This window comes from Anser brachyrhynchus (genome assembly GCF_964034855.1).
Source record: "Anser brachyrhynchus genome assembly, chromosome: 9".
NCBI lineage: Eukaryota > Metazoa > Chordata > Aves > Anseriformes > Anatidae > Anser > Anser brachyrhynchus.
In genome coordinates this window covers 13,371,686-13,398,387 of record NC_137703.1, presented here as the reverse complement: position 1 = coordinate 13,398,387, position 26,702 = coordinate 13,371,686, and the positions used below count along the sequence as shown (strand labels likewise).

At 44.0% G+C, this 26,702-nt stretch overlaps 1 protein-coding gene across 14 annotated transcripts in view; it reads right to left on the bottom strand.

The window, feature by feature from the left end:
• DLG1 (discs large MAGUK scaffold protein 1) overlaps positions 1-26,496 on the bottom strand; it is a 167,075-nt gene extending 140,579 nt beyond the window's left edge. For 4 of the 14 annotated variants that reach the window (XM_080604847.1, XM_080604858.1, XM_080604862.1 and 1 more), the window contains exons 1-3: positions 26,082-26,494; positions 25,723-25,854; positions 1,480-1,646 (exon numbers count right to left, since the gene is read on the bottom strand). In XM_080604847.1, the coding sequence (XP_080460973.1) occupies positions 1,480-1,646; positions 25,723-25,854; positions 26,082-26,100 (318 nt within the window). In that variant the 5' untranslated portion in view covers positions 26,101-26,494. Of the gene's footprint in view, positions 1-1,479; positions 1,647-25,722; positions 25,855-26,081 lie in introns of all 14 variants that reach the window. The other 10 variants (XM_080604860.1, XM_080604863.1, XM_080604848.1 and 7 more) reach the window with 5 other exon arrangements.
• Between the last annotated feature and the right edge of the window lie 206 nt (positions 26,497-26,702).

The following is a 26,702-nucleotide window of genomic DNA, read 5'->3' as shown; positions in this document are numbered from 1 at the left end:
CCAAGCTCACGACTTGATCCAGCTGAACTAGAGCCTGCACGTTAATTACTTAAGCTGCTCAAAACTTCACTGTAGTATTTGCTTCCGAAGCAGCAACACACCATTCTCTTTCTATTTATAATTTTATCAGGATATTTTCACTAATAACTCAAACTAGGATGCACTCCTGAGGAATTTCATCAGATAAATAATCTCAATATAGAGCCTGTTAAACCATACCTGTAGTGTACCGAAGTCAGAATTTATCACATTTACCATTTCTTCCTACCAGGAGAATTAGTACCAGGTTAGGAAGAAAAAGTTTGACAGAACTGTTTGCAACAAGCACACTGACTATATTTGGCTCCGATACATAGAATCATAGAATTTCCTGAGTTGGAAGGAACCCATGAGGACTATCCAGTTCGACACCTGGCTCCACACAGCACCACCCAAAAATCAGACCCTATGTCTAAGAGCGTTGTCCAAACACTTCTTGAACTCCGGCAGGCTCCATGCTGTGACCACTGCTCTGGGGAACCTGTCCCACTGCCCAACCACCCTCTCGGTGAAGAACCTTTTCCTAACGCCCAGCCTGAACTGCCCCTGCCACAGCTTCAAGCCATTCCCTTGAGTCCTACTGTTGGCCACCAGGAAAAAAAATAAAAAGACTGGGGCCTGCCCCTCTACTCCGCCTTGTGAGGAATGTGTAGGCCATGATGAGGTCTACCCTCGGTTTCCTCTTCTCTAGGCTGAAGAGACCAAGTGACTTCAGCCGCTCCTCATACATCTTGCCCTCTAGACCCTTCACCATTTTTGCAGTCCTCCTTTATAAACTCGAGCAGTTTTATGTCGCTCTTACGCTGTGGTGCCCAAAACTGCACCTAGTACTTGAGGCAAGGCAGCACCAGCGCAGAGCAGGACAATCCCTTCCCTCGACCAGCTAGCAGTGCCGTTCTTGACGCACCCCAGGGTACAGTTGACCCTCCTGGCTGCCAGGGCACACTGTTGACTCATATTCAATTTGTTCACTAATATACACTAATGTGCCTTTCCCTGCTCAGTTTTCTTATCACTCACTAGTGAGAATTGATTTCATCTAATTTCCCAAAAAAGCCCTTCTATTAAAAACACAGCTGTATAAATAGCTGAAGCTCTCTTACAAACGGAAAAGTTTTCTTATCAAAAAGTTATGGCTTTAAATCTTCCAAGTTATTCATGAAGCTGTGACTGATGAGCAGTTGATATTGATGGGTATATGCATACTAAACCTGTCAAGTTCCAAATTGAGAGTGTAAATCCAATTCAATGGTCACTTAATGGTACATTTCATAAACAAGTTTCTGACAAAGCAAAACGCATGCATCTGTTATCAAACATTCCGAAGGTTCAATTCTCTAGGACTACTGAACTTCATACTGTAAGTATTTTATAAAATGAAGGAAATGTAGGAAAGTTGAGTTAATAGTCTCAATCAGAAAAATAGAACAGATAACATACCTCTACACTTGGGCTAAGGCTGCTTGGCAGTGTTTCTGATGTCACTGTTGTGCTTGGAAGGCTGGAGAAGTCCCAGGTGTTCACAGGCTGTATTGGTTCAGATGGTTGAGAGTGATCGATGCATTTTGGATTGTCCAGTAAGGTCACTTCATAAAATTCTTGAATATCTAAAGATGTGGGAAAAAAACAGTGAAGATGGTAACTATGGAGCCTATGACATTCTGAGCATGACATTTTCATCCCACAAAACAAATTAGATACCTACTACTTTATCTGCGTATTACGGATGAAGCCATATCACCACGACCACTTGACCTTTCCCCCAGGACACACAACTCTCTCTATGCCCCATACCTCAGCGCTTACGTGTCCCCACTCACTTCAGGCTTCTGCCATTTGTAGAACCGCTACTGGCAGCATGAGCTGCAGCAGGAACAGCAGAAGCATATGGAATAACTGCAGTGGAGTAGTAGAAGAGATGAGTGTCTGTTTCAGTTCATGGTATATATAACATCCAATAATGTAGCCTTTGGTTGTCTGATATCTCCTGTTTAAGGCCAATATTAGAAGGTCTTTTCTGTGGTATGTATTTTAATTAAACAAGCACAAAAATACAAGTATACTGTTGGAATCAGCAACAACAAATTAAGAGAAGTTAGGAAAAATGAGATTGATCAAGATATGCTGAAAAAACAGGTGATGACTCAAGCAACAGAAATAGGATTAAACAGTGCGAATTACAAGTTATGTTTATGAACTAATAGTTTTTTCTACAACCCTGAGGGCTCAACTGGAAATTTCTGGGGAAAAAGAATCGGGCTGCATTAGTTTAATGTTTTTATTTTCTACTGACATCCTATCCACTAAAAAAAAAAAAAGGCAATCTAAAGAAGCATCAAGGGTGATGCATAAGCATCCAGAACTTGCTACTGCAACTATAAGCACTCATTAAAATCGCTCAAAAAATATAAATATGAAAAGGTATAGGATAAGGCAAGGACAGATAAAGAATATGTTTTATAAAGCTTTTAAGCTCCTCTTGAAAGTAAAAAAAAAAAAGATAAACAGGAGTTATAACTAATGTTTTTAATTACACCAACTTCACAGAAGACAAACATTTCGGACAAGGCTAGCCCAAGAAGTAAATAGGATCCAGCCATCAATAAGGAGGGTTCAAATCCACAAAATTTTGTAGCTTTTCAGCAGCTGCCCAGAGATGGTAACAGGCACAGTAACTAATTCCTTTATAGACAGAGTTGCACCACAAAAGAAACATCACACAAATGAGAGACATCTTACTGTTGGTGGTATTCCAGACTTAGACTTTGCTACAGAAATTGTACTCCCACTCTTTAAAAGTTCAGAAAAGTATAATTTCTCAACTTCCATTTCCGTCTTTTCTCTGAGCAAGAGTCAAATTCCTATCGACTACTTACATTAATTTTTAAAGTTACACTTGCTCTTAGCGCTGCTGATTGGAAGAAACAGTAAGGGTTGCCAAAGACGATAGGTGACCTAGATATACAGGAGCAAACCAGCCTAAGAGATACAAATTGCCTTTAAACCTTTCACATTAGCTCCCACAGTGACAAATTTGTCTTGTAGCTGCATTAACATTAATACATCAATCAAGCATACCAGGTTTTTTTTCCCCCGATAGACAGTACTTTGTATATTAAAACAAGCAATGTTTTAGGTTGATCTTGCAGCTGCAATCCACAGCAACCAGGACATGAAGATTACTACATTATTTATGGGAAGGGCTTATTTGTGCAAGTGTTTTACAGCAGAAATCTAGGGCATCTATCCTCAGTTCTGGTACTTTTAAGTCTCACTGCCAGCGGAGGTAGCCATTTATTCATACTGCACAATGCCTTGTTTCAAAAGCATGTTGTTTCCCACACTTCACCTCCACTCTTCCACCTATGAAGGACACAACAGTATGGTCACTATTGAAAGCTGTCAGACATACACACAACACTTAATATTGGGATTAGTTTCTGTTTATCCTGAACTTGCTCAAAAGCCAAAAAAATTCCTAAGAACTTGATGCCTACACAATACTTTTTTTTTTTTAAAAAAAGGGAAACATTAATTTACATTTTTACTGTTCAGAATGCAAACATTAAGCCAAGCAGTCTGTGCACCTTGAATACATTCAAGTACACAAGGAATAAGTGGTGGATGCTTACATTTTTGTGAAGCCAGATACTTAAGACATATTAAGTCCAACCTTAAAAAGGTTTTTCCTTCTGGTCTACTGCTATGTGTCAGCTTACAAAAATATTTTATCATGTGAGCATGATTAAAACATCTAACGAGCTCTTATTAATCTGAAGATGCATTTTTATTTAACATATGAAACGTTCTGACATTTTCCCAGTTCTTGTAGATAGCAGGTAGTAAAATACATTTTTTAGGTTACGTTTATGATTAGATTCATTCTTCAAGTTCAGTGTGCATTTTTCACGTCTATCAGACTGAGACGCAAACTAAGTTACAGAAAAAAAAATTCCAATCAGAGATCACAGAACAGTTGAACAAAGCATTTTCTAACTAGAAGGGGAACATTAGAACAGCTAGCTGACATTTAAAAATAGCAGCCAACAGGGAAAATCCCAGAACGGCTGGGGTTGAAAGGGACCTAACTGACCACCTGGTTCCTCCCCCCTGCCATGGGCAGGGACACCTCCCACCAGACCAGGCTGCTCAAAGCCCCATCCAGCCTGGCCTTGAGCACCTCCAGGGACGGGGCACCCACAGCTTTTCTGGGCAGCCTGGGCCAGGGCCTCAGCACCCTCTGAGGGAAGAATTTCATCCTCCTGGAATCATGACCGCTTACATGTAAAAGCACAGTAAGCCAAATCAGCAATGTTTAATGACGTCGAGAGTAGAAGTCGATACACGAAGGAAGTAACAGAGCACCAATTCTAAAAGGGATTTTTTAAGACATGAAAGAGAAAACATTTTTTTGTTGTTATCAGTCCCATAAGAAGGTAAGCAGTTGTAACAAACAATCCTCTCAGTTTGCTAGCAAATTTTTTCCCCTCCTATTCTGCCCTCATCTTAGTTTCATTCTTTGGCCAGGCTCCTATTCACTGGTAATGTGATACATCAGAAGATAAAACTGCTCACTCTTAAAAAAAAAAATTGTCGTCTACCAAAATTAATCAAAACCCAAATGAATTTTGCAAGTGGGTTCCAGATTCACTAAAAACCGTAACAGTGATTGGAAGGGCAGGAGAAGTGCTGAAGCAAATCAATTCTTACAGCCCCTCCTAAACTAAGTAAGGTCAATGGCACTTGAAAAGTCTTTGTCAATTCAGTCTAGAGGTTCTGTCTCTGAGGACAAGGATTGCAATCAGCAACACGATCCCATTCCTTCAGACAGATTTCTTCCCTGCTCTTCAGAAATTAGACACAAGACTTCTGCTTGTCTGATGCTTTTTGCAATACATGCAACAGAAAGTAGACTTTTTAAAAAATATTGAGAAGAGTTCAGTAAGAAAGGACCTACAAAGATCACCAAGTCCAACTGCCTGACCACTTGCACGCTAACCTGAAGTTAAGGCATATTATCAAGGGCATTATCCAAACGCCTCTTGAACACTTTGGGATCACTTATGATGGGCGTACGTTCTAAAAACCTCGTTGTGAAGCAAAGGCCTGTGCATATCCCTTTCCTGCAGAAATGGATGACTTTAGTACAGTCAGTTAATAAAATAAACTGATTGAAGTTATTCTCTGCTTTCACCTATGCATGAACTGCTACTCTGCAAGTCAAAGATGGGATACATACAACTGCATTTTCTTAAGGGAAAGGTGACACCCCATAAACAAGGTGTTGGCATCACTTCTAACAGGCCACAGGCCTCGTGTTAAGCTACTTACCAGGCCCCTGGACTCGTCTTGGCCTGCCTGCAGCTTCGATTTAGTTTGTCTAGCTCTAACAGCAGTTATCTAAAGATCAGGTAACTTAATTATTTTGTGCAGATTTTACTTTGCTTCAGACAATTCTATGGTGTAACATCTCTTATATATGTCGAATACACACAGCTAACACATAATATTAAATTTGCATATACATAATATAATCAATATAATTTATAAATATACGTGGAATCAATAGGTATTATATCACACAACTGTCCGAAGCTAAGTAAAAGCTATACATACAACATACAGAAGTACACACACAATTTATGTATATAAATATTATTTATATATATAAAATATAAGCACACGTGCATGTGTGTTTGTGTAACTAGTAGATAGCAGTAAGAAGCAGTTATCCTACAGGGAGCTGGTTACCTATGGCCCTAGAATAAAAAAGCAGCATACACATAGGATGACAGCACCTGAAAATACAGGCACAACAGAAAACAACACTGAGAACTGGGTAAGAAGAGTTTGGGGGACAACAGAATAAACAACAGTCATGCAGCGTATGTCAAACACCACACACACAAAGAAAATAATTCAAATGTGGAACTGCAAAATAATGAATAAATAATGAAGTGCAGAGTACATTAGCAAACAGAAGCAACCTCAAGACGACAACAGCGAGGAGGAAGAAGCCATCATCACACATCTCCCAGGGAAGGATTCGCAGCACCAGTCTCCCATTCCCTGCCCTGTCCCCCCAGCAAATCAGTTCCGTGGCTGAAGCCAGCTGCCTTAAGGCAGTGGGAATGTGAGCACGGCACCGCAGGAAGGGGCAGGTACAAGAAAGCTTGTGAATATTAACAGCATATAATACAAAGTATGCTGATATCGCTGTGACTAATAATAGCTTTCTGATTAGGCTGTTATGACTTCAGGCTAGCATTCTTGGCTTCGCCTTTAAGGTGAATTTTCTGGTGCCCATGTGGAGATACCGTGCAATGATCTGTTGGGAATTGAAGCAACCCAGTCTGCAGCTTGAATGCAACCAACTGGCAAAGTGCTCCAACTAGAAAAAACAAAGTAAACAGTACAGGTAGTGCAGCACCTAGCCTTATTCAAATAAAACTAACATCACAAATCATATCCCAGATTGGTAAACTGCCTGAACATCTCAAAATGAAGCCATATATAACACTGGATTGCGGTAAGATTTAATCTCTATACACTTGATGCCAGCCCCATATCTCTGAGAACTCAAGTTGCAACAGACAAGAGATCTTCTCCAGTCACCTTTACGATTTTCTCTGTGAGCCCTTTAAGGAAACTTTGGCAGTGATGTAAGCTTTTGGGATAAGTAAGTTGTCATAAGAAGTTCAACAAGGATAAACAGTTTGCTGCTCTTCTTTTGATGGAACTTTGAAGATGGAACACTGAAGTTATCTAACAGCCAAAACACAATAAAACCAATAGTATACCTCAAACCTCCTTTAACAATTACAAGGAATAGCGAGCATATATAATTGCAGGTCACACGCCTGCAGACAACGTTTTACATTAACCAGCATCAGCCAGAGTGTTGTGGTTTAACCCGGCTGGCAGCTAAACACCACACAGCCGTTCGCTCACCCTCCCCCCTCCCTCTCTGGGATGGGGGGAGAGAAACGGGAAAGTGAAGCCTGTGAGTTGAGATAAAGACAGTTTATTAAGACAGGAAAATAATAATAACAATAATAATAATAATAGTGATAATGGTAATAGTATTAACAATAATAATGTGTAAGAAAACAAGTGATGCACAATGCAATTGCTCACCACCCGCTGACCGATGCCCAGCCTATTCCCGAGCAGCCGGCCCCCCCACCCCGGCCAGCCACCCCTATATATTGTTTAGCATGACGTCAGATGGTATGGAATACCCCTTTGGCCAGTTTGGGTCAGCTGTCCTGGGTCTGTCCCCTCCCAGCTCCTGCTGCACCCCCAGCCTGCTCGCTGGCAGGACAGAGCAAGAAGCCGAAAAGTCCTTGGCCTGGTGTAAACACTGCTCTGCAACAATTAAAACATCAGCATGTTATCAGCGCTCTTCTCATCCTAATCCAAAACATAGCACCCTACCAGCTACTATGAGCTACTTAACTCTGTCCTAACTGGAACCAGGACAGATATCCACCCCTTATTCCATACCATTTATGTCATGCTCAGGTTACACTCTGTCCAATACATTCTAATTAATCACCATTTTCATCTATGATATATAGCAATCATGGTAGTGATGACATACATTATTATATAATAATTAACATACTACAATTCAACTCATGGGCTATTCTCACCCAGTATCAAATCCCCTTGAGGTACACACCGGACCTCCCCATTCTTTTGCATTACCCACCAAGTGCATCCAGGTCCCTGAGCAAAAGCAATTCCACGAATGGGTTTGCCTTTTCCTGAGGCAGGAGTAGCCCAGACTGTTTTACCCAGCATGTTTCTTACGTGCACTACAGGAACTTTATCCCCTTCTACAGTGCGTAACAGGTTTGATTGGGCAGGTCCAGCTCGGTTGGCAGATCCCCTGGTATTGACTAACCAGGTGGCCTTTGCCAAATGTGTATCCCAATTTTTGAATGTCCCAGCACCCATTGCTTTCAGTGTAGTCTTCAACAGTCCATTGTATCGTTCAACTTTTCCAGAGGCTGGTGCATGATAGGGGATGTGATACACCCACTCAATACCATGTTCTTTGGCCCAAGTGTCTATAAGGTTGTTTCGGAAATGAGTCCCGTTGTCTGACTCAATTCTCTCTGGGGTGCCATGTCGCCATAAGACTTGCTTTTCAAGGCCCAGGATAGTGTTCCGGGCGGTGGCATGGGGCACAGGATATGTTTCCAGCCATCCGGTGGTTGCTTCCACCATTGTAAGTACGTGGCGCTTGCCGTTGCGGGTTTGAGGGAGTGTGATGTAATCAATCTGCCAGGCCTCTCCATATTTATATTTCAGCCATCGTCCTCCATACCAAAGAGGTTTTGACCGTTTGGCTTGCTTGATTGCAGCACATGTTTCACAGTCATGAATAACCTGTGCTATAGTGTCCATGGTCAGGTCCACCCCTCGATCACGAGCCCATCTGTAGGTTGCATCTCTACCTTGATGGCCTGAAGTGTCATGGGCCCATCGGGCTATAAATAATTCACCTTTATGTTGCCAGTCCAGGTCCACCTGAGCCACTTCAATCTTAGCAGCCTGATCCACCTGCTGGTTGTTTTGGTGTTCTTCAGTAGCCCGATTCTTGGGCACATGAGCATCTACATGGCGTACCTTTACAACCAGGTTCTCTACCCGGGCAGCAATATCTTGCCACAATGCCGCAGCCCAGATGGGCTTGCCCCTGCGCTGCCAGTTGTTCTGCTTCCATTGCTGTAACCACCCCCACAGGGCATTTGCTACCATCCATGAATCAGTATAGAGATAGAGAACTGGCCACTTTTCTCGTTCAGCAATATCTAAAGCCAGCTGAATGGCTTTTACTTCTGCAAACTGACTCGATTCACCTTCTCCCTCAGCAGCTTCTGCAACTCGTCGTGTAGGACTCCATACAGCAGCTTTCCATCTCCGATGCTTTCCCACAATACGACAGGACCCGTCAGTGAACAAGGCATATTTCTTCTCATTTTCCGGTAGCTTGTTGTACAGGGGGGCTTCTTCAGCACGAACCACCTCCTCCTCTGGTGATATCCCAAAGTATTTGCCTTCTGGCCAGTCCATAATCACCTCCAAGATTCCTGGGCGACTGGGGTTTCCTATTCGAGCCCGCTGAGTAATCAGTGCAACCCACTTGCTCCATGTAGCATCAGTTGCATGATGCGTAGAGGGGACCCTTCCTTTGAACATCCAGCCTAGTACCGGCAGTCGGGGTGCCAGGAGGAGCTGCGCTTCAGTACCGACCACTTCCGAAGCAGATCGAACTCCTTCATATGCTGCCAATATCTCCTTTTCAGTTGGAGTATAGCGGGCTTCAGATCCTCTGTATCCCCGACTCCAAAACCCCAGGGGTCGACCTCGAGTTTCCCCAGGTTCTTTCTGCCAGAGGCTCCAGGTGGGACCATTCTCTCCGGCTGCGGTGTAGAGCACATTCTTTACATCTGGTCCTGTTCGGACTGGCCCGAGGGCTACTGCATGAACTATTTCCTGCTTAATTTGTTCAAAGGCTTGTCGTTGCTCAGGGCCCCATTCAAAAGCATTCTTCTTACGGGTTACTTGGTAGAGCGGGTTTACAATCAGACTGTAATTTGGAATATGCATTCTCCAAAACCCCACGACACCTAGGAAAGTTTGTGTTTCTTTTTTGCTAGTTGGTGGAGACATAGCTGTTATTTTGTTGATCACATCCATTGGGATTTGACGGCGTCCATCTTGCCATTTTATTCCTAAAAACTGGATCTCTCGTGCAGGTCCTTTAACTTTATTCTGTTTTATGGCAAAACCGGCCTTCAGAAGGATTTGGACTATTTTCTTCCCTTTCTCGAAAACTTCTTCTGCAGTGTCACCCCACACAATGATGTCATCGATGTACTGCAGGTGTTCAGGAGCTTCCCCCTGCTCCAGCGCAGACTGGATCAGTCCATGGCAAATGGTAGGGCTGTGTTTCCACCCCTGGGGCAGCCGATTCCAAGTATATTGGACTCCCCTCCAAGTGAAAGCAAACTGTGGCCTGCACTGTGCTGCTAGAGGGATGGAGAAAAATGCATTAGCGATATCAATTGTGGCATACCACTTGGCTGCCTTTGATTCCAGTTCATACTGGAGTTCTAGCATGTCCGGCACTGCAGCACTCAGTGGTGGCGTGACTTCGTTCAGGCCACGATAGTCCACTGTTAGTCTCCACTCACCATTAGACTTTCGCACTGGCCATATGGGACTATTAAAAGGTGAATGAGTCTTGCTGATCACTCCTTGGCTCTCCAGTTGACGAATTAGCTTATGGATGGGACTCAGGGAGTCTCGGTTGGTGCGATATTGCCGCCGGTGCACAGTTGTGGTAGCGATCGGCACTTGCTGGTCTTCAACCCTCAGCAACCCCACAACAGAAGGGTCCTCTGAGAGACCAGGCAAGGTAGACAACTGTTTAATGTCCTCTGTCTCCAAAGCAGCTATGCCAAAAGCCCAGCGGAACCCTTTTGGGTCCTTGAAATATCCTCTTCTAAGATAGTCTATGCCAAGGATGCACGGAGCATCTGGGCCAGTCACAATACGGTGCTTTTGCCACTCATTACCGGTTAGACTCACTTCAGCCTCCAATACAGTTAACTGCTGGGATCCCCCCGTCACACCATAAATACAGATGGGCTCTGGCCCTTTATAGCTTGATGGCATTAGAGTACATTGTGCACCGGTGTCTACCAAAGCCTTATACTTCTGTGCGTCTGACGTGCCAGGCCATCGAATCCACACAGTCCAATAAACTCGATTGTCCCTTTCCTCCCCCTGGCTGGAGGCAGGGCCCCTCTAGTCCTGGTCAGAATCTTCATTTCTGTGTTTAAAGGACTGCCTGCTGGAAGTTGGAGCAGCAAACCTTTCAGAGAACTCCTTTTTCCCAATTGTTTTCCTTTGCAATTCACGTACCCGTGCCTCTAGGGTCGCAGTAGATTTTCCATCCCATTTTCTCATGTCCTCTCCATGGTCACGTAGGTAAAACCACAGGGTGGCGCGGTGTGTGTGCCCACCATATTGTCTTCCTTGCATAGATGAACGTTTACCCCTAATAGCTGAGACACTGGTTTGTACAGGTGGGGAGGAAAATAAACTCTCTTTAAGTTGGTGGATCTCTTCAGAAAGTTTCTCCAAGGTATTCTCTTTTAGCTGGTGGACACTGGTTCGTTCAGGTGAAGGGGAAGATAATCTTTCTTCAAGTTGGCGGATCTTTTCAGAAAGTTTCTCTACAGCTGAGACACAGGCCTTTAGGGAAGAGGAGAGATTTCCTTCGTACTGCCGGAGTATTTTAGTCACTTCATTCACTGTGGGATTCTCCTCCGTTTTCCAGGCTAGTATTGCCAATGAGTTGGCATATGATGATGGGGCACTCCGTACAAACTTCCGCCACATGGGTGGTGTACACTGGACTGCATCTGGATCTGTGGATGTTTGTGCGTCATCTAGGTCCTTATAAATTACTTCCCGTACGGCCAATTCCCTCAGGTACTGAATTCCCTTCTCCATGGTGGTCCATTTGCTTGGTAAACATACAAGTTCTTCCTTGAAGAGATACCTTTCCTTCACAGCTGACAGGAGACGCCTCCAGAGGCTGCGAGATTGTGCTCCATCTCCAATTGCTTTGTCAATGCATGCGTCCCTAGCAAGGGATCCCAGCCGCCTGGCTTCCTTGCCCTCCAATTCCACATAATTGGCTCCCGTGTCCCAGCACCGGAGCAGCCAGGTGACAAGCTGCTCGCCTATACAGCGACCAAAATCTTTTCGCACATCTCGTAGCTCACGCTGGTATAGAGTCCGGGTAATTACTGTTGATTTTCCGACATCCTCATCCTCATCTTCAGTCTCCTGCACCTTTGATGGCTGGTATGGAGTCCGGGTAGTTACTGTTGATTTTTCGCCATCCTCATCCTCATCTTCAGTCTCCTGCACCTTTGATGGCCCAGCCTCGTCTTCACTTCGCCCAGACTTAGCAGAAGACTGTCTGCGTTTTGAACGACCTGAGCCTCTATACCATTTTTTCACCTTGTCTACAGGGGCAACTTGCACTGCTACAGCTCGTTTCTCTGACCCAGCCACAGGGTCTGCCACAGGGCTTGGAATACACTCTGCGGGGTCAACTTGCACTGCTACAGCTCGTTTCTCTGACCCAGACACAGGGTCTGCCACAGGGCTTGGAATACACTCTGCGGGGTCAACTTGCACTGCTACAGCTCGTTTCTCTGACCCAGACACAGGGTCTGCCACAGGGGTTGGGATACCCTCTGCGGGGTCAACTTGCACTGCTACAGCTCGTTTCTCTGACCCAGCCACAGGAGTGGGAGCAGCTGCACGAGCTGGGGCAGCTGCAGGAGCTGGGGCAGCTGCAGGAGCTGGGGCAGCTGCAGGAGCTGGAGCTGGAGCGGCTGCAGGAGCCGGAACGGCTGCAAGAGCTGGAGCTGGAGCAGCTGCAGGAGCTGGAGCTGGAGTAGCTGCAGGAGCTGGAGCTGGAGCGGCTGCAGGAGCTGGAGCTGGAGCGGCTGCAGGAGCTGGAACTGGAACGGCTGCAGGAGCTGGAACTGGAGCGGCTGCAGGAGCTGGAACTGGAGCGGCTGCAGGAGCTGGAACTGGAGCGGCTGCAGGAGCTGGAGCTGGAGTAGCTGCAGGAGCTGGAGCTGGAGCGGCTGCAGGAGCTGGAGCTGGAGCTGGAGCGGCTGCAGGAGCTGGAGCTGGAGTAGCTGCAGGAGCTGGAACTGGAGCGGCTGCAGGAGCTGGAGCGGCTGCAGGAGCTGGAGCTGGAGTAGCTGCAGGAGCTGGAACTGGAGCGGCTGCAGGAGCTGGAGCGGCTGCAGGAGCTGGAGCTGGAGTAGCTGCAGGAGCTGGAACTGGAGCGGCTGCAGGAGCTGCAGCTGGAGCGGCTGCAGGAGCTGGAGCTAGGTTGCTAATAACATCAATTGCAGCTCGATAGGCACAAGCCAGACCCCAGCACGCTACAGTGATTTGTGTCACTTTGGAACTGCCAGAGTCATGACACCTTTTTTTCAAGCATTCTGCCAGCTTTTTAGGATTTTGCAGTTGTTCAGGGGTGAATGTCCAAAACACTGGAGGTGACCACTGCTCTAGAAACCTGCCCATATCCTCCCACACTCCCTGCCACTCGCAACTATCCCGCCTCAAGACAGATCTCCGGATGAGATTCCTAAGTAGTTGTTTAACCCTCCACAAAATCTGAAGCGCATTCAGGAGACATAACAACAAGAGCAGGCTGGTCTGAGTATCCCAAGGATATTCAACATCTCGGAGAACCACCGTAACTAACTCGGGGGATAAGAGGGTGGTGGTGAAGGAGAAAGGGAGAGTGAACAGGTAGGGAAACATGTCTTCCCCTGTCCCCTTCACAGATTGGCTCCCTAACGAAAACAGGCAATAGGTGTAATTGCTAACAGTTTCCGAGATATGGGTTCCAAAGTATAGAGTCGACGTCAGTGCTGAGTACAAATACCAGGTTAAAGTCGTGACCAGATATTTCATCATTTCATAAGCCATTGCTACACCGCACAGTACCATAACAATCTTAAACCAGGGCCCGGAAAGCATAAACAGTGCAACAGGGAGCACATACAGAAAGTAACGCACCATAAAACTCAATTTGGAATACAGGTACAGCAGACTGGAGATTAAGGCAATCAACATCGTGACTAGCAACTATTAAGCAGGTCCAATACTTATACCAATTTTAGTTTAACACACTCTGGTCAGATTTGTCGATATCTCAACCCTTCGGGCCCCACGTTGGGCGCCAAAAAGACTGTTGTGGTTTAACCCGGCTGGCAGCTAAACACCACACAGCCGTTCGCTCACCCTCCCCCCTCCCTCTCTGGGATGGGGGGAGAGAAACGGGAAAGTGAAGCCTGTGAGTTGAGATAAAGACAGTTTATTAAGACAGGAAAATAATAATAACAATAATAATAATAATAGTGATAATGGTAATAGTATTAACAATAATAATGTGTAAGAAAACAAGTGATGCACAATGCAATTGCTCACCACCCGCTGACCGATGCCCAGCCTATTTCCGAGCAGCCGGCCCCCCCACCCCGGCCAGCCACCCCTATATATTGTTTAGCATGACGTCAGATGGTATGGAATACCCCTTTGGCCAGTTTGGGTCAGCTGTCCTGGGTCTGTCCCCTCCCAGCTCCTGCTGCACCCCCAGCCTGCTCGCTGGCAGGACAGAGCAAGAAGCCGAAAAGTCCTTGGCCTGGTGTAAACACTGCTCTGCAACAATTAAAACATCAGCATGTTATCAGCGCTCTTCTCATCCTAATCCAAAACATAGCACCCTACCAGCTACTATGAGCTACTTAACTCTGTCCTAACTGGAACCAGGACACAGAGCAAGGACCAGAAAGGAATTGAGATGATTACAGTATCTCAGTATTAACTACACAGGCATGGGAATCACAGGTAACATATGCAAAACCAATCCAGTAATAAGTCCTCAAAAATTACCCCTTAAAAGGTCAAAAAAATAAGAACAAGAGCTCCCAAGCCCCTTATGCTCTGAATTTACTTATATTTCCAAGTTGAGTTTCAGGAAGTCCTGCAGGTACAGCATTTGCAACCTGTAAAGTCACTATTTTGCACTCATAAAAATCATATGCTCTCTCTGGAAAGGGACTGGACACTACTTTCAGAGAAAGGCTGTAACATGAAGCAAATGCTAAAGTACACAATTATAGTGGCTTACAGTTCAAAGCTAGTTTCGTTTTCAGACTTGGCTAAGTGTGTTACAGACAGGCACAAAAGACAGTTGATACGAGCTTTTGGCTTTCCAACAAGTATTAAGCAACTCCCTGGATTTTTATTTTTTAACATGCTGTTGTTCTTCAGGTTCTATTTTAAAACCCTGATATTGGACCTTTAATGTTACAGTATCAAGGGAATAGGTAAAATTTCACTGGCATTTACTACTTTAAAAAGTTTTTAGTTTTTTCTTTCTTTTAATTAAAAATAGTCATTTGATGAGCACAGTAATCGACTGTTTTTAGGGTTTGCATTTTTAAACTTTAAGCATCTTGGCCATTTGTGGGTTATAGGAGGTGTTAGTTAAATAAACGCCAGGAAATTCCAGACAAGCTTAACATTTCATGGACTAAAACACGGACATTTACTGCAACAGACTGCACTGGACAGGGTGCAGGTAAAACAGCCAACTGTTGCCCTTACGCCATACACTACAAAGTTATAAACTTAACACAACACACACAAGTTAATGCACCAAATAGAGATGCCATTAATTGTACCCTCAGAGATTTTCAGTTTTAATGCATTTAACATCTTTGTGCACAAAGAATTAATTTAAAAAGTTTATCTTTGTTTTCGGTTGGCACATTTTTAATAAACTCAATTCCTATTTTGCATTCTAATCCACTAACCCAGAAGAATCTTTTGGAGATGTTGTGGTGATCCCTTCCCACTACCTCCCCTGTCCACAAGATATAATTAAACTCCTCCTGAGTGTGAGAAGGATCAGCTAAAGAGAGAGGAAAAACAGCAATGGGGCAACAAAAGAGCTGCACACAATTGCTTCCACGGATGACACAGAAAAAAGACTGTTTCAATCATTACAAAAACTTCGAGAGTAAATTAAGCTATATAGGTAATATGAGTAAGCATTCATCAGCTACTTTCAGCCTTCTTCAAATAAGAACAACAAAAGTATTTCAAAATCCAATGCATTTAACAGTAAAAAACTTCCTTAGTGTAGCTCAAAATTCACTCCCAATCTGTAATTTGTTTTAAAAGCCTATCTTATTCCAGAGAGATGGGTCAGTATACCCTCAATCTTCCACCTTTCCCAAAGAGGGAAAAAAAAAAATTGTACTGTTTTTTCTTTGAACACTTTTGTGAAAACTGACAAGTTTCAGAAAGCTTCTGATCAGCACACGTGAGTTGCTGCACTGGATCTAGTCCATAATGCTAGTTGTGATCATAACATTTATCTTTAAAAATACACGAATGCGACAAACATGGTAATATTCCTCAAATACGCTTGTAAGTTCAAAAGACTTGCCATCTGCAGATTTCTTAAGCCACTGAGAGGCTCTATATTTAGGACCCATCAATGGCTTTCTCTTCTGCAAATATGTTCAGCTTCCTGTTCCTTGAATTTCTGCACTCAAAGCAAGCCCTGGAGAAGGCAGTCTATGCAGCATCCAAAAGCCTGCATTCCTTGGGTTTAGCTCCACCTAATGACGTGCTTCATTTGATGCCCCTTAGTTCTTGTCTGATGCCAATTATGATACATCCTTAATTACCCTTCTACGTGCTGCTCAGTTTTAGGCTGGAGTGTCCTAAAACTTACGTTCTCTGACATTCTCTGTGCAGGAGCCTCCCGCTACCTCTTGTCACCAAGTTGTTGTTCCTCCAACTTTTTCTATTTTTACTCCATCCTTTTGAGACCACAGGAAAGGAAGAGACCAAAACACCATAACCTGTATGAGAGAACTGAGCACAACTAGGTTTTTTACAGTTGTCGTCATAATCAGCACCGTTTTATTCTTAACTGCTTTCCTAAATGTTCCTACCATTCAGTTGACGTGGATTGCTACTGAACACCAAGCTGACACATTCATGGAACTCCTCACAATGTCAATACCTGTTCCAGGTGGGCGATGCTCAACTCAGAGAAATACCTTGCAGCCTTATGTTAATACTCTGAGTTCCTACAAGATCACACTACTTGGAAATCAAGCCCTTACAGTTCGACATGGACATTTTAATAATGAGCTCCTCAGCCTGAGTCTCACAGAAGCAGCATAAAAGCAAAAGAGACTTGAAGTGAAACCTATTCTCAAGCATTAGTGCGTTCCAGCTATAGTTAAACTCTACACTGACATTGATGAGGTACTGCCTTTCCAGCAGGCAAACAAACCAACTTCAGCCAATGTCAAAGAAGTCAGAAAACCACCAGGTACATTTACATCAACATACTGACTTTACAGCACGTAGCATTTTAATACCAGCTTTGCTCAGAAGAACGCCTCCGACTGCAACCATGCTTCCTCAGGCTTGCAAGTGATCAAGGAGCTTACGAATTCCTTAACAAGTTGACTTATTTCAGCTTAGTATTTCACCTGTAGATCCATCTACATGAACAATTCCTTTGTCATCTCTCATTCATCTGCCTCTTATCAAACATATTCATCCAAATACAGCAGATGCAAAAGCCTGACTTTTCCAAATACACGTAGCTTCATAAACAAGCCTGCTAACAGCTTGGTTATCTATAGGTTGGCTGGGAAGATATGTCACCCACTTATGAATTACACAGGTCTCAATAGCTAGGAGAGGGGAGGAAAAAAAGGATCTTTCTTGCTTAGGGCTTCCTGCTGCTAAAGCAGCTGAAGCAGCTAAAACTTAAGTCTTAAAACTTCTAGAAAGGAAAACAAAGGTCAACGTGTTATTTCAGTTCAGAGCAATTTGAGATGTATGGCTTCTGCCAAGTCCTTAGCAGCCCTATATAATAGATGCACAAAATGTAAGTAAGGCAAAAAGAGTCTACCAATGATACAAGATTTCCATTTTTCAGTTGTAAAGCAGTTCCTACTAATTCTAAGGAAGTCACAATTCTGCGTTACTTCACCTGCTATATCAAGCTAAGAAAATCCAATTAATGCAAATAAACTTGAATGTTAGACCTGAAAAGTGGATGATTAGTAATCAACAAGAAAATATAAATGTGAAGAGAAGCTTCATATTCATTTGCCAAGCCAACAGAGCCGACTAAGTATTCTCTTTGTGCGTTCATCCTTCAGCCCCACCCCCAGGAGAAAGAAATGTTTGTATTCATAGTATGGAAAGAGAAAACCAGCCTCATGAGGAACCCTGCTTCAGGGTTGGTTTGTTTGTTTACTTTTTAAACATAAGTTGATTACTGCTGTGCACCATCAAGTTGTCTTGAAAAATTTAAGTTGTAGTGCAACATTCCCACCATGCACGTTGGGTTGGGTTCTGTTCTGCTGGATCCTTTGCTACAAGCTGCAGCACCCATTTCGTCCTCCTCAACCCTTCCACTTGTTTCAGCGACCGTGTCTGATGCTTTAGGCCTTCCTTCTGCTCACACAACTTCTAGCTCTCTAACTCTGGAAAATATTAATTTCCACTTCTGACACAGATGCACCATAATTTGCACTCAGCTGAAACTGCTCTCATCTAACCTCAGATCTAGTTGCTTACTCTCACTTGTCCGGCTGCTTTTTACAGTGAGACACGTCCAGCTCCTTGCCAGCCTGTCCACTGCTATTTTCCAAATGGTTCACTCACATTTTCCTCTCTTCTCCCTGATTGCTTCTTCAGCCTATTTTCAGATGGCCTCTTTCCAATTTTCCTTCAGAATCCCACAGGGTCTTGCCCTCTATGTTCGGAGTTAACAGTAAAAACTTAAAGAATTTAAAATTGTCATCACACAGTTCAAAGTTGGCATAACCACCTCCTGCAGTCCAAATTGTTTTCCATTAAATATTACCTCCTGCGCACTTACTCATCAACTTAGGTCGGGAAAAAAAAAAATATATATATATATATATATGTATATATATGAACTCCCGGTTATCCACCCTCTCCAAGTAACTAAACTGCAGTTCCAAACTATTAATGGCCAATATAACAATGTACCTTTACCTTAAAAGGATATATTTATTATCATCAGATAACAGAAACCTGACAGGGGCACAAGTGCTACTGGTAAGCATTAATTGTAGGGTCTCCCCTAAGTAGTACTAGTACAGGACCGAGAAGGATTCTTTCCAAAGGAATGAAGTTTGGAGAAGGGGGCGGGAGGGGTGGAACAAAAAAAAACCAACAAAAAACACCACACCTTTTTTGGGGTAAGTTCCCACTCGGACATCTGTGCTTCCATACAGGTGCACAGCCCTCCGTTTGAAAGAGACAGCAAAAGCACTATTTTTTTTTTATATGTTTTTTTCCTATTTTGCCAACCGTGAGCTGGTAGACTTTAAGGTAATTATCTGGCACTGGTGGCACCACACACTACCACCTCCCCCAGCAGTAATACTTGCACACTTCCTGCAGCCAAATTCTAAAACAAGGTTCTGAAAATGGGACTTACTTAAACTTGCAATACTTTCACAATTTGTCCGCAAGTTTTCTTTATTGTATTTCTGTCCTAGACTGACTACCTTTTGAAATTCAAACCAGAACAACAAATTTTTTTGAGGACATGGCTGGGAAGATATATATGCATTACAAAATCCCTGTAAAAGCTTTACCAAAGAGCTCCACAGCTTCTCTTAATTTAGAGAAGAAACATGAAGTTCAGAAGGTTATTCTAGTGTCAGCCCTACACCTCCTGCAGTCCCTTAACATTCCTCCAAATTTGGCCTAGTTAGAATTCAGGAAACCATCTGTGCAAGGAGACAACTCAGCCACTGTTAGACTTGAGTTTCTTTGAAGACTCATTCCACCTGCATCAAAGCAAACACCATTCCTCAAAAAGCAGGCCACAAGATGCACAGGACAAACCCCAGAGTAACCAGGCACACGGCATTGCAGCTGCAGAGCTGACCAAGATGTTCTGCCCTCACTGCTGGGATCACCACGGCAGCAACGGTAAGATCAAAAGCAAACACTCACTCTTGCACTTTCCCCCTTCCTCTTCATTGCTCCCAAGCACTGAAGCAAATCCTGAGGGAGATTCTTTCTTTGAAGGAACACAGGAAGAAAGAGCGAAGAACCATACAGCAGGTAAACTTTTCCAGAACCTGGAAACTACAGCAATTATTCCTAAGTTCAGCTTTCTTTTCATGGATAAACAGCAGATTTATTGACAAAGTTTTCTTGTAAATAAACTCCTTTTAATGGCAGCACTGTAAAGAGAGTAATGCTGTAATTGACAAATTTCAGCTACTGAAAACTGAACACAACCACTAGAACCACAAGGATACTCTCTCGCCACAATACTGTTTGCCTGCACACCAGCAACTCCTCAACTTACACTAGCCTGCCGTCCTATTTTAGACTACCAAAAGCAGCTCCTAATCCCACTGCACTGTCACAAACACGCACAAGTATGCGGCACAGAAAACATTTAAAACCATCAAAAGAACAGGAATACAGCAAGCATATGCCTACACGACGACCCCAGAACCTGCCACACTACCAAGCTGCGTTCCATACGTACAAACAAAATGATAGGTAGTTCTTTAAAAAGGAGGAGCAGCGAGCATCTGTTTCCTTCATCATTGCATTCCTTCAACAGGGTGACATGAAGTTCTTCCAACAATCTGGGACATTCTTAAGCAGCAACAAACTACATGGCAGTAGCATACTCACAGCTGAATTAACACTCCAGACAACAGGACACTAAGTTAACTGTCAGTCTTATCCTCTCTCCATCCAGATAATGCAAAATACATGAAAATAATCAGTAATTAACTACCTTGGAAGACAACTATGTCAAATCCAGCTGAAAGAGACAAACCTTTGCAGAAGTTTCAGGAATGAGACTACACTAAGCCTAATCACACTGCATCCTTAGGAAATCCAGCTGAAACGCAGGCAAACACCTTAAAGTTGTACGAATTGTATTGATGAACGTTTCGGTCTCAAAAAAGAGCAAAGATGTTATGTTACAGAAGTTATAATCTGGGGATGGGAGGGAGGGGTGTCACAAAAATGCAGCAAGGATAAGATTTCAAGCTAAAAATACCCTATTTAGCAACTACAATTTCAATGGCATGCAACATAACAGAAGATCTAATTCTCTCAATCTTCATCTAATAAAAAAGCAATATTCACTATCTCACCAGATCCTTAACTAAGCATCAAGAATTTCTGGACTGGTAATGTAAATATCATTCTGCTAAATCTGAACAAACTTGTGCAAGGGCCTCAGTTGCAATTAAAAAAAAAGGCAAGTAGTCCACAAGGTAGCCTTCCTCCCTCAAGTTGAGTAAAGAGCAGTCTTACAAAACGACACATACCCACGATTAAAATTCTCTCAGGCCTGAGCCGATTTGGAAAGTTAACTGTGTCATCACACCATATGTTCTATTAACTAACGATATCATTGAAATAAAAGCTGGTACCGAAGTTTTCCCAAGAGTTTGGTTATGCAGAAAGCTTCTGCTTTAATTGCATTTGACTTTAATTTAGCTAGCAAGTACAGAAATTACTTCCGCGCCAGCTAATTGAAAGATAGCTAAAAGAGCAAGAACTTCTACAGGGATGCCACAGAGCTCAGAGACATGGGGCCACCTGCCATCTGCTGGGCATTTGGTCAGTCTGCTCCAAAGGGTCCCGACTTTGAGAAGTGCTGACCCCGCTTCAGCCTGAAATCTAGGGCTGTTCCCTTAGTTCACTTCAGAAAGCCAATGTGGACAGAGCTCAGAAAGCTACCGACTGCTAGAAGTTTCAGCCCCAGTCAGACTGCTGATAAATCTCAACTGTTTGCATTAATGTAACCAGCAGTTTCACACAGACTCCAGAGAAAAGACTTATTTCTCTGGCATGTAAAAACATAAACAGCACTTTTAATATATTCTGTCCGATTAATAATGCTAAATAATCCAGACAATGGTTAAAAAACTTAATCACTGGAAGGAGGGAAAAGATGTTTCTTGGTTCAGTGAGGATTACAGAAACCACTACTTTTTTCTTCAAAAATTTCCCATGCCAGATATTTATTGTCAGCCGAGGTTGGCACACAAGCACCATCAATAAGATACCTTCATGCAAAAGGACTACAAATTAAATGAATTAGGCCAGTCACATATACAAAATTTACCACATTCTGCCTCCAACCGTCAAATTTGCCATTTTAAAAGTCTTCATACGCACAGCTATAAAAAAAATGGTTAAAATAAGATAGAACAGGCAAGAAAGAATACAAATAAGGCAGTACAGCCAACTCCATTGCCAGAGTACACAGAGACCGTTTTAAAATTCCTTTTTCCTGACACCTGTGCAAATGGAGTTAGCTATTGTGAGAGAAATGAATATTTCTGAAAGTAGTAAACTACTTCGTGTTTATAGCTACAGCTAGTAATATTTTTAATTTCAGAAGACTATTTTCCGTATGGTCAGTCAGCTGCAGCACTCAACCCATCCAAAACAAACAGGCTTCAATTACACAAAAAGATTCTGTTTATAAACACAAGTCTGCTTCACAAGCACCTCCCTTACAAGCATTAGCCTTCCATATCCAAGTGTTCCCCCTCTTACAGTTTCAAAAATATAAAAACAGCATATATCTGTATCTGTACAAGAACCTGTGTCTTCTTTAAAAGCTTAAAAAACCTAAGCTAGAAGACTTATCTGCAGAAGCATTACCTCGTTATTTCAAGATTAATAATGAATTCTTTACTGAAGTGAAATTAAATCATATCCCACCTCTCCTTAGGTGGATATCTTTCTTTGGTCATTTAATAAACTGACTCACCACACCAATTATCAGTATATCAATAACAAGCTATTTTTAGCTACTACCAGGAAATCGTAAGGTAGAAAAGATGCTACACAATACTCAGACTGTAAAATAAGAAATTTACTTAAAACCAACGCTCTTTCTCAAACTGATTTTAAAGGCTGCTAGTATCTATTTTATTAAAGAATCAGATGTCATTACTCTTGGCTGGTGGAACTGAGTGGAATGGGAATACCACATCATAGAACACAGAATATCAAATACAGGCTTTTTCACATGCTGTTTTAAGGATGTCACTAACATCTGGTTACCAATTTTTTTATTTCACTTAGAAAAAACATTGATGTGATAATGTCAATTTTGTAACAGAGGTTGTTCACATTGGTTAGTCATCATCCTAACTCAAAACACTTTAAAGCCTAATTTTATATTTAAGAAGTAGGCCAAGTGCGTAAGATTGCTGAACTAAAATCTGTTGGAAGAATTAAAGGAAAGGATAATGTGGAAAAAAAAGTGAGAATACCATTTATTCTTCAGCATCCAAATTGAAATTCACAAAAAAAATATTTAATGTGAATCTAAATAGATGAAATATTAAGTATTCCTGAAGAAAAAGCTACAAATTTCCCCCACTATAAAAATACAGACATATTCCTGTGTATAAAATCATGTGTATTTTTTGCTTGAAAGAACATTATTTGATTGCCAAGTTAAAAATCACACTAAAAAAGATGCATGAAGTTGACAGCAGATCTTGACTGCAGCCTTCACAAACATTCTCACCTATCATGGACAGGCGGGTCTTGGATGTAGTGCAGTAACTTGGCAGAAAAAGCAAAAAAATAAATGGATAGAAGTCATTTTGTTTGTCTGGCTTTGTTGGTTTTTTTTTTTAGTGGTTTACCTTTCTCTTTTGACTATTAAAAAGAGCAAAAACTAGAAATGGCATGCTTTCTAGAAAATGTATCTATTTCAGAAATAAATTCATAGCTGAGCTTGGAACCTTCTGTCAGAGCAGCATCAGATACTTAAGTCAGGGATGCATCCCAACTCCTTTAGAAGTCACACTTAAAAAAATCAGGTACGAGTTAATTAAAAATGCAGTATTTCAGATAAGTCTAACCTGCAATACCACTTTAACCAGACTGCTCCCAAATCTTCATGGGAAGAGGATAAACAGGAACAAACTCAAAGGCTTCCCAATCAACACAGCCGTCCTCCAAACAGTACCTTTTCCAAGGTGTCGCTCCCCTCCTGTGTGACTCCGTGCAGTAGTCACACCATACAAAGATGCTTCCAGAAAACCAATAGTCACGGACAGCCTGCCCCGAACAAAAACTCCTCTGACATATTTCCAAGGAAAGAAGCAGGTTAAAAGAGAAAGATTAAAGTGGACAGCATAAATTGCTTGGAAGGTACCAGACTTCTGTGCTATGACCTTTCAGAGAACCAATCGCACAGTTAAGCAGTAAACGCAAAGTTAATGCAAGGCATCCAAGAAGCACGACACCTAAAGCGTGTGCAGAGATCGACTGAACTGGGCAAAACCTAGTATCGTATGGTTGCAGCATAACATCTGACAAGATCAGAAAACAGGCCATACAGCCCACCCAGGCATCGACACATCCCTGTTTCCTCTTCTTGCAGGAGAAAGCCAGCAGAGACAAAAGTAGCCTCCTGATTAAGGAAAACTGCTACTAGGTGCAGAGTCATTAAGACAATCAAGGTCTTTATGTGGATATTAGAAGACACCGTGTCTTGCAGGTTACAATACCAGAGGCTAATTCCATGCCACAGACAGGTACATCATTGAATATCAATGAGTGGTAATCAACAGTGAAATTTCCCAGGTGAAAATAAAAAGTGTAACTACAGTACATTACATTTCTGATACTTAAACCTTCTGATCCACCGATGAGTGAATGCTGTTCACATATGTTCCACAGAGATGCGTAACTTTTCATTACAGAGCTGCCTGGCATCAGTTGAGTATTGCAGAGAAACACACAGAGCTCCTGCAACTGACCTACTGAAACTGACCTATTTTCAGAACTGCCTTTCCTGAACTTTTCCCATCAGTTCAGTAAGACGACCATCTTTGGGAAACCCACCTGAACATGAAATAAATGCCCTAGAAGAAAACATGCGGCTTGCAGCAGTACATGTTTCTGTTGTGCCTGCCCTCATGTTTCCACCACAATACAGATTCCGAGAAACTACAGCACTACAAAGCCCTATGACACTGTTATGACACACTACACAAACTGTAACCCAGGTAAATGCCAAATAACAAAGGAAACCTATACGATCTACAATGTTTATTATTAATACAATTCACATGCAAGTTACTTTGTTAAAAGGGAATGACACAGAGCCTCAACAAGAAAGTTACTCTTGAGGGTAAACTAACAAATCCTTTATTCCTTAGCTGCTATAAAAATAGCGACAACCAATTAAGGAGAAGACATCTCACCAACTCCCTGTAGAAGTTTCAAAATCAAGTCAGCATTCCGCAAGTTACGTTAATGTTCAGGTGTTTTGATTTTTTTCTCCTCCTAACAGATGTGCATGAGATTCAAAACTTCATGTAGGTACTTCCACAAGACATACGTGAGCATTTTCAAGGAAAAAGCATTTAAAGTACTTTAAACTAAGAATTAGCAATGTTTTCACTCCACTTTAGTACGCAACTGAAGGAAAAAAATCAACTGTAGCCTTCCCAAGTAGAGATTTCTTCTCATTTAGTTTAACTCTACACTTGAAACATACTATTTGCAATCTTTTTAGAAGTCATTCAGCAAGAAGAATAAATAGAATAAATAGAATAAAACTACTTCAAAATAAAACTACTTTGACTCGCTCACTATCCTGTTACGTACACACCCACAACAAAAACATACTCCTTGGAAATTGTCCGGATCGACACAAATACACGTGAGAAAGGAGCCTGCATAAAGCAGTCCATTATAACATGCTCCAGAAGGAAAAAAAAATTGCAGCACACACCAGTTTTAAGCCACCGGGGGCCGGCCGAGTAACTCCTGAGAAGTAAGTTACCTAAAACAAGTGGGCTGCTGATTGGCAATAGCACGTGTTACCCCGCCAAACAAAAACACGGACTAACCGCACAAGGTTTCTAACGTAATGCCGGAGCTATCCTCCCCTCCGAACGCCGCCAGTGACGGCGAACAGCCCGCTCTGAGCACGCCGCGGGGGAACCCAGCCCTTACCTATCAAAGCCTGGAAGAGGTTGCTCTGGAAGATGTTGATGACCCGCTCGATGGAGTTCCGCAGCTGCCTGTCCTCCGCCTGGCTCAGCTTGGAGCGGTACTCCTCCAGCAGGCGCAGGGCTCGCTGGGTATCTGCAAGCGGACAGCGGACGCGCCGGTGACCCCGGGGCACAGGTGGGAGCCCCGGGGGATGCCCACACACGCCCCCACGGCGGGCGCACGGAGCTCGGGACCGCCCCGCCGCGGCCGCGCTTTGTTCGGGCACGGGGCCGGGACCCGAGACCCCCCGCGCCCCCCGGGATCCCCGCGGTGCCGGTCCCGGAGCAGCCGGGGAGCCCCGGGGGGCGTGCGGCGCTCACCTTGCTTCCTGACGGGCATGGCGCCGCGCTGCCCCGGGGCTCCGCCTCACACGCTCGGAGCCCGGCGCGGCTCCGGGGGGCGGCGGCGGCACGGCTCCCCCTGCAGGCCGGGCCCTGAGGGGGGAGCGGGACCGGCGGGCGGGCGGGCGGACACGGCGCCGGGCGGACACAGCGAGCCGGCTGCCCGGCCGGAGAGCGGCTCCGCTCGGGGCTCCCCGCCGAGGCGGCGCCTCCTCGGTGAGGAGCGGGACGGAGCAAAGCGGCCCGGGCCGGGCCGGTGCCGTCGGGGCAGGGCAGGGCTGGCGCCGGCCGCTCCCGCTCGCCCCGCTCGGGAATTCCAAACTTTCCAGGCAAAATGGCGGCCGGGAGGCCGGGGTGGGGGGGGGAGAGCGCGCCCCCCCCTCCCACGTGACCGGGCCCGGCGGCCGCCCAATCAGCGCGCGGCTCGGCCCGGGGCCGGTACCTTGCTCGGCGGGGGGGGAGGAGGCAAGGTGAGCGCTCACCGCCCCCGCCCCGCCCCGCCCCGCCCCGCGCCGCTCCCTCAGGCGCCGAGGGGCCGCCCCCGTCCCGCCCCGTCCCGTCCCTCAGCGCCGGGCAGCGGGCGGCTGGGAGGGCTTGGGG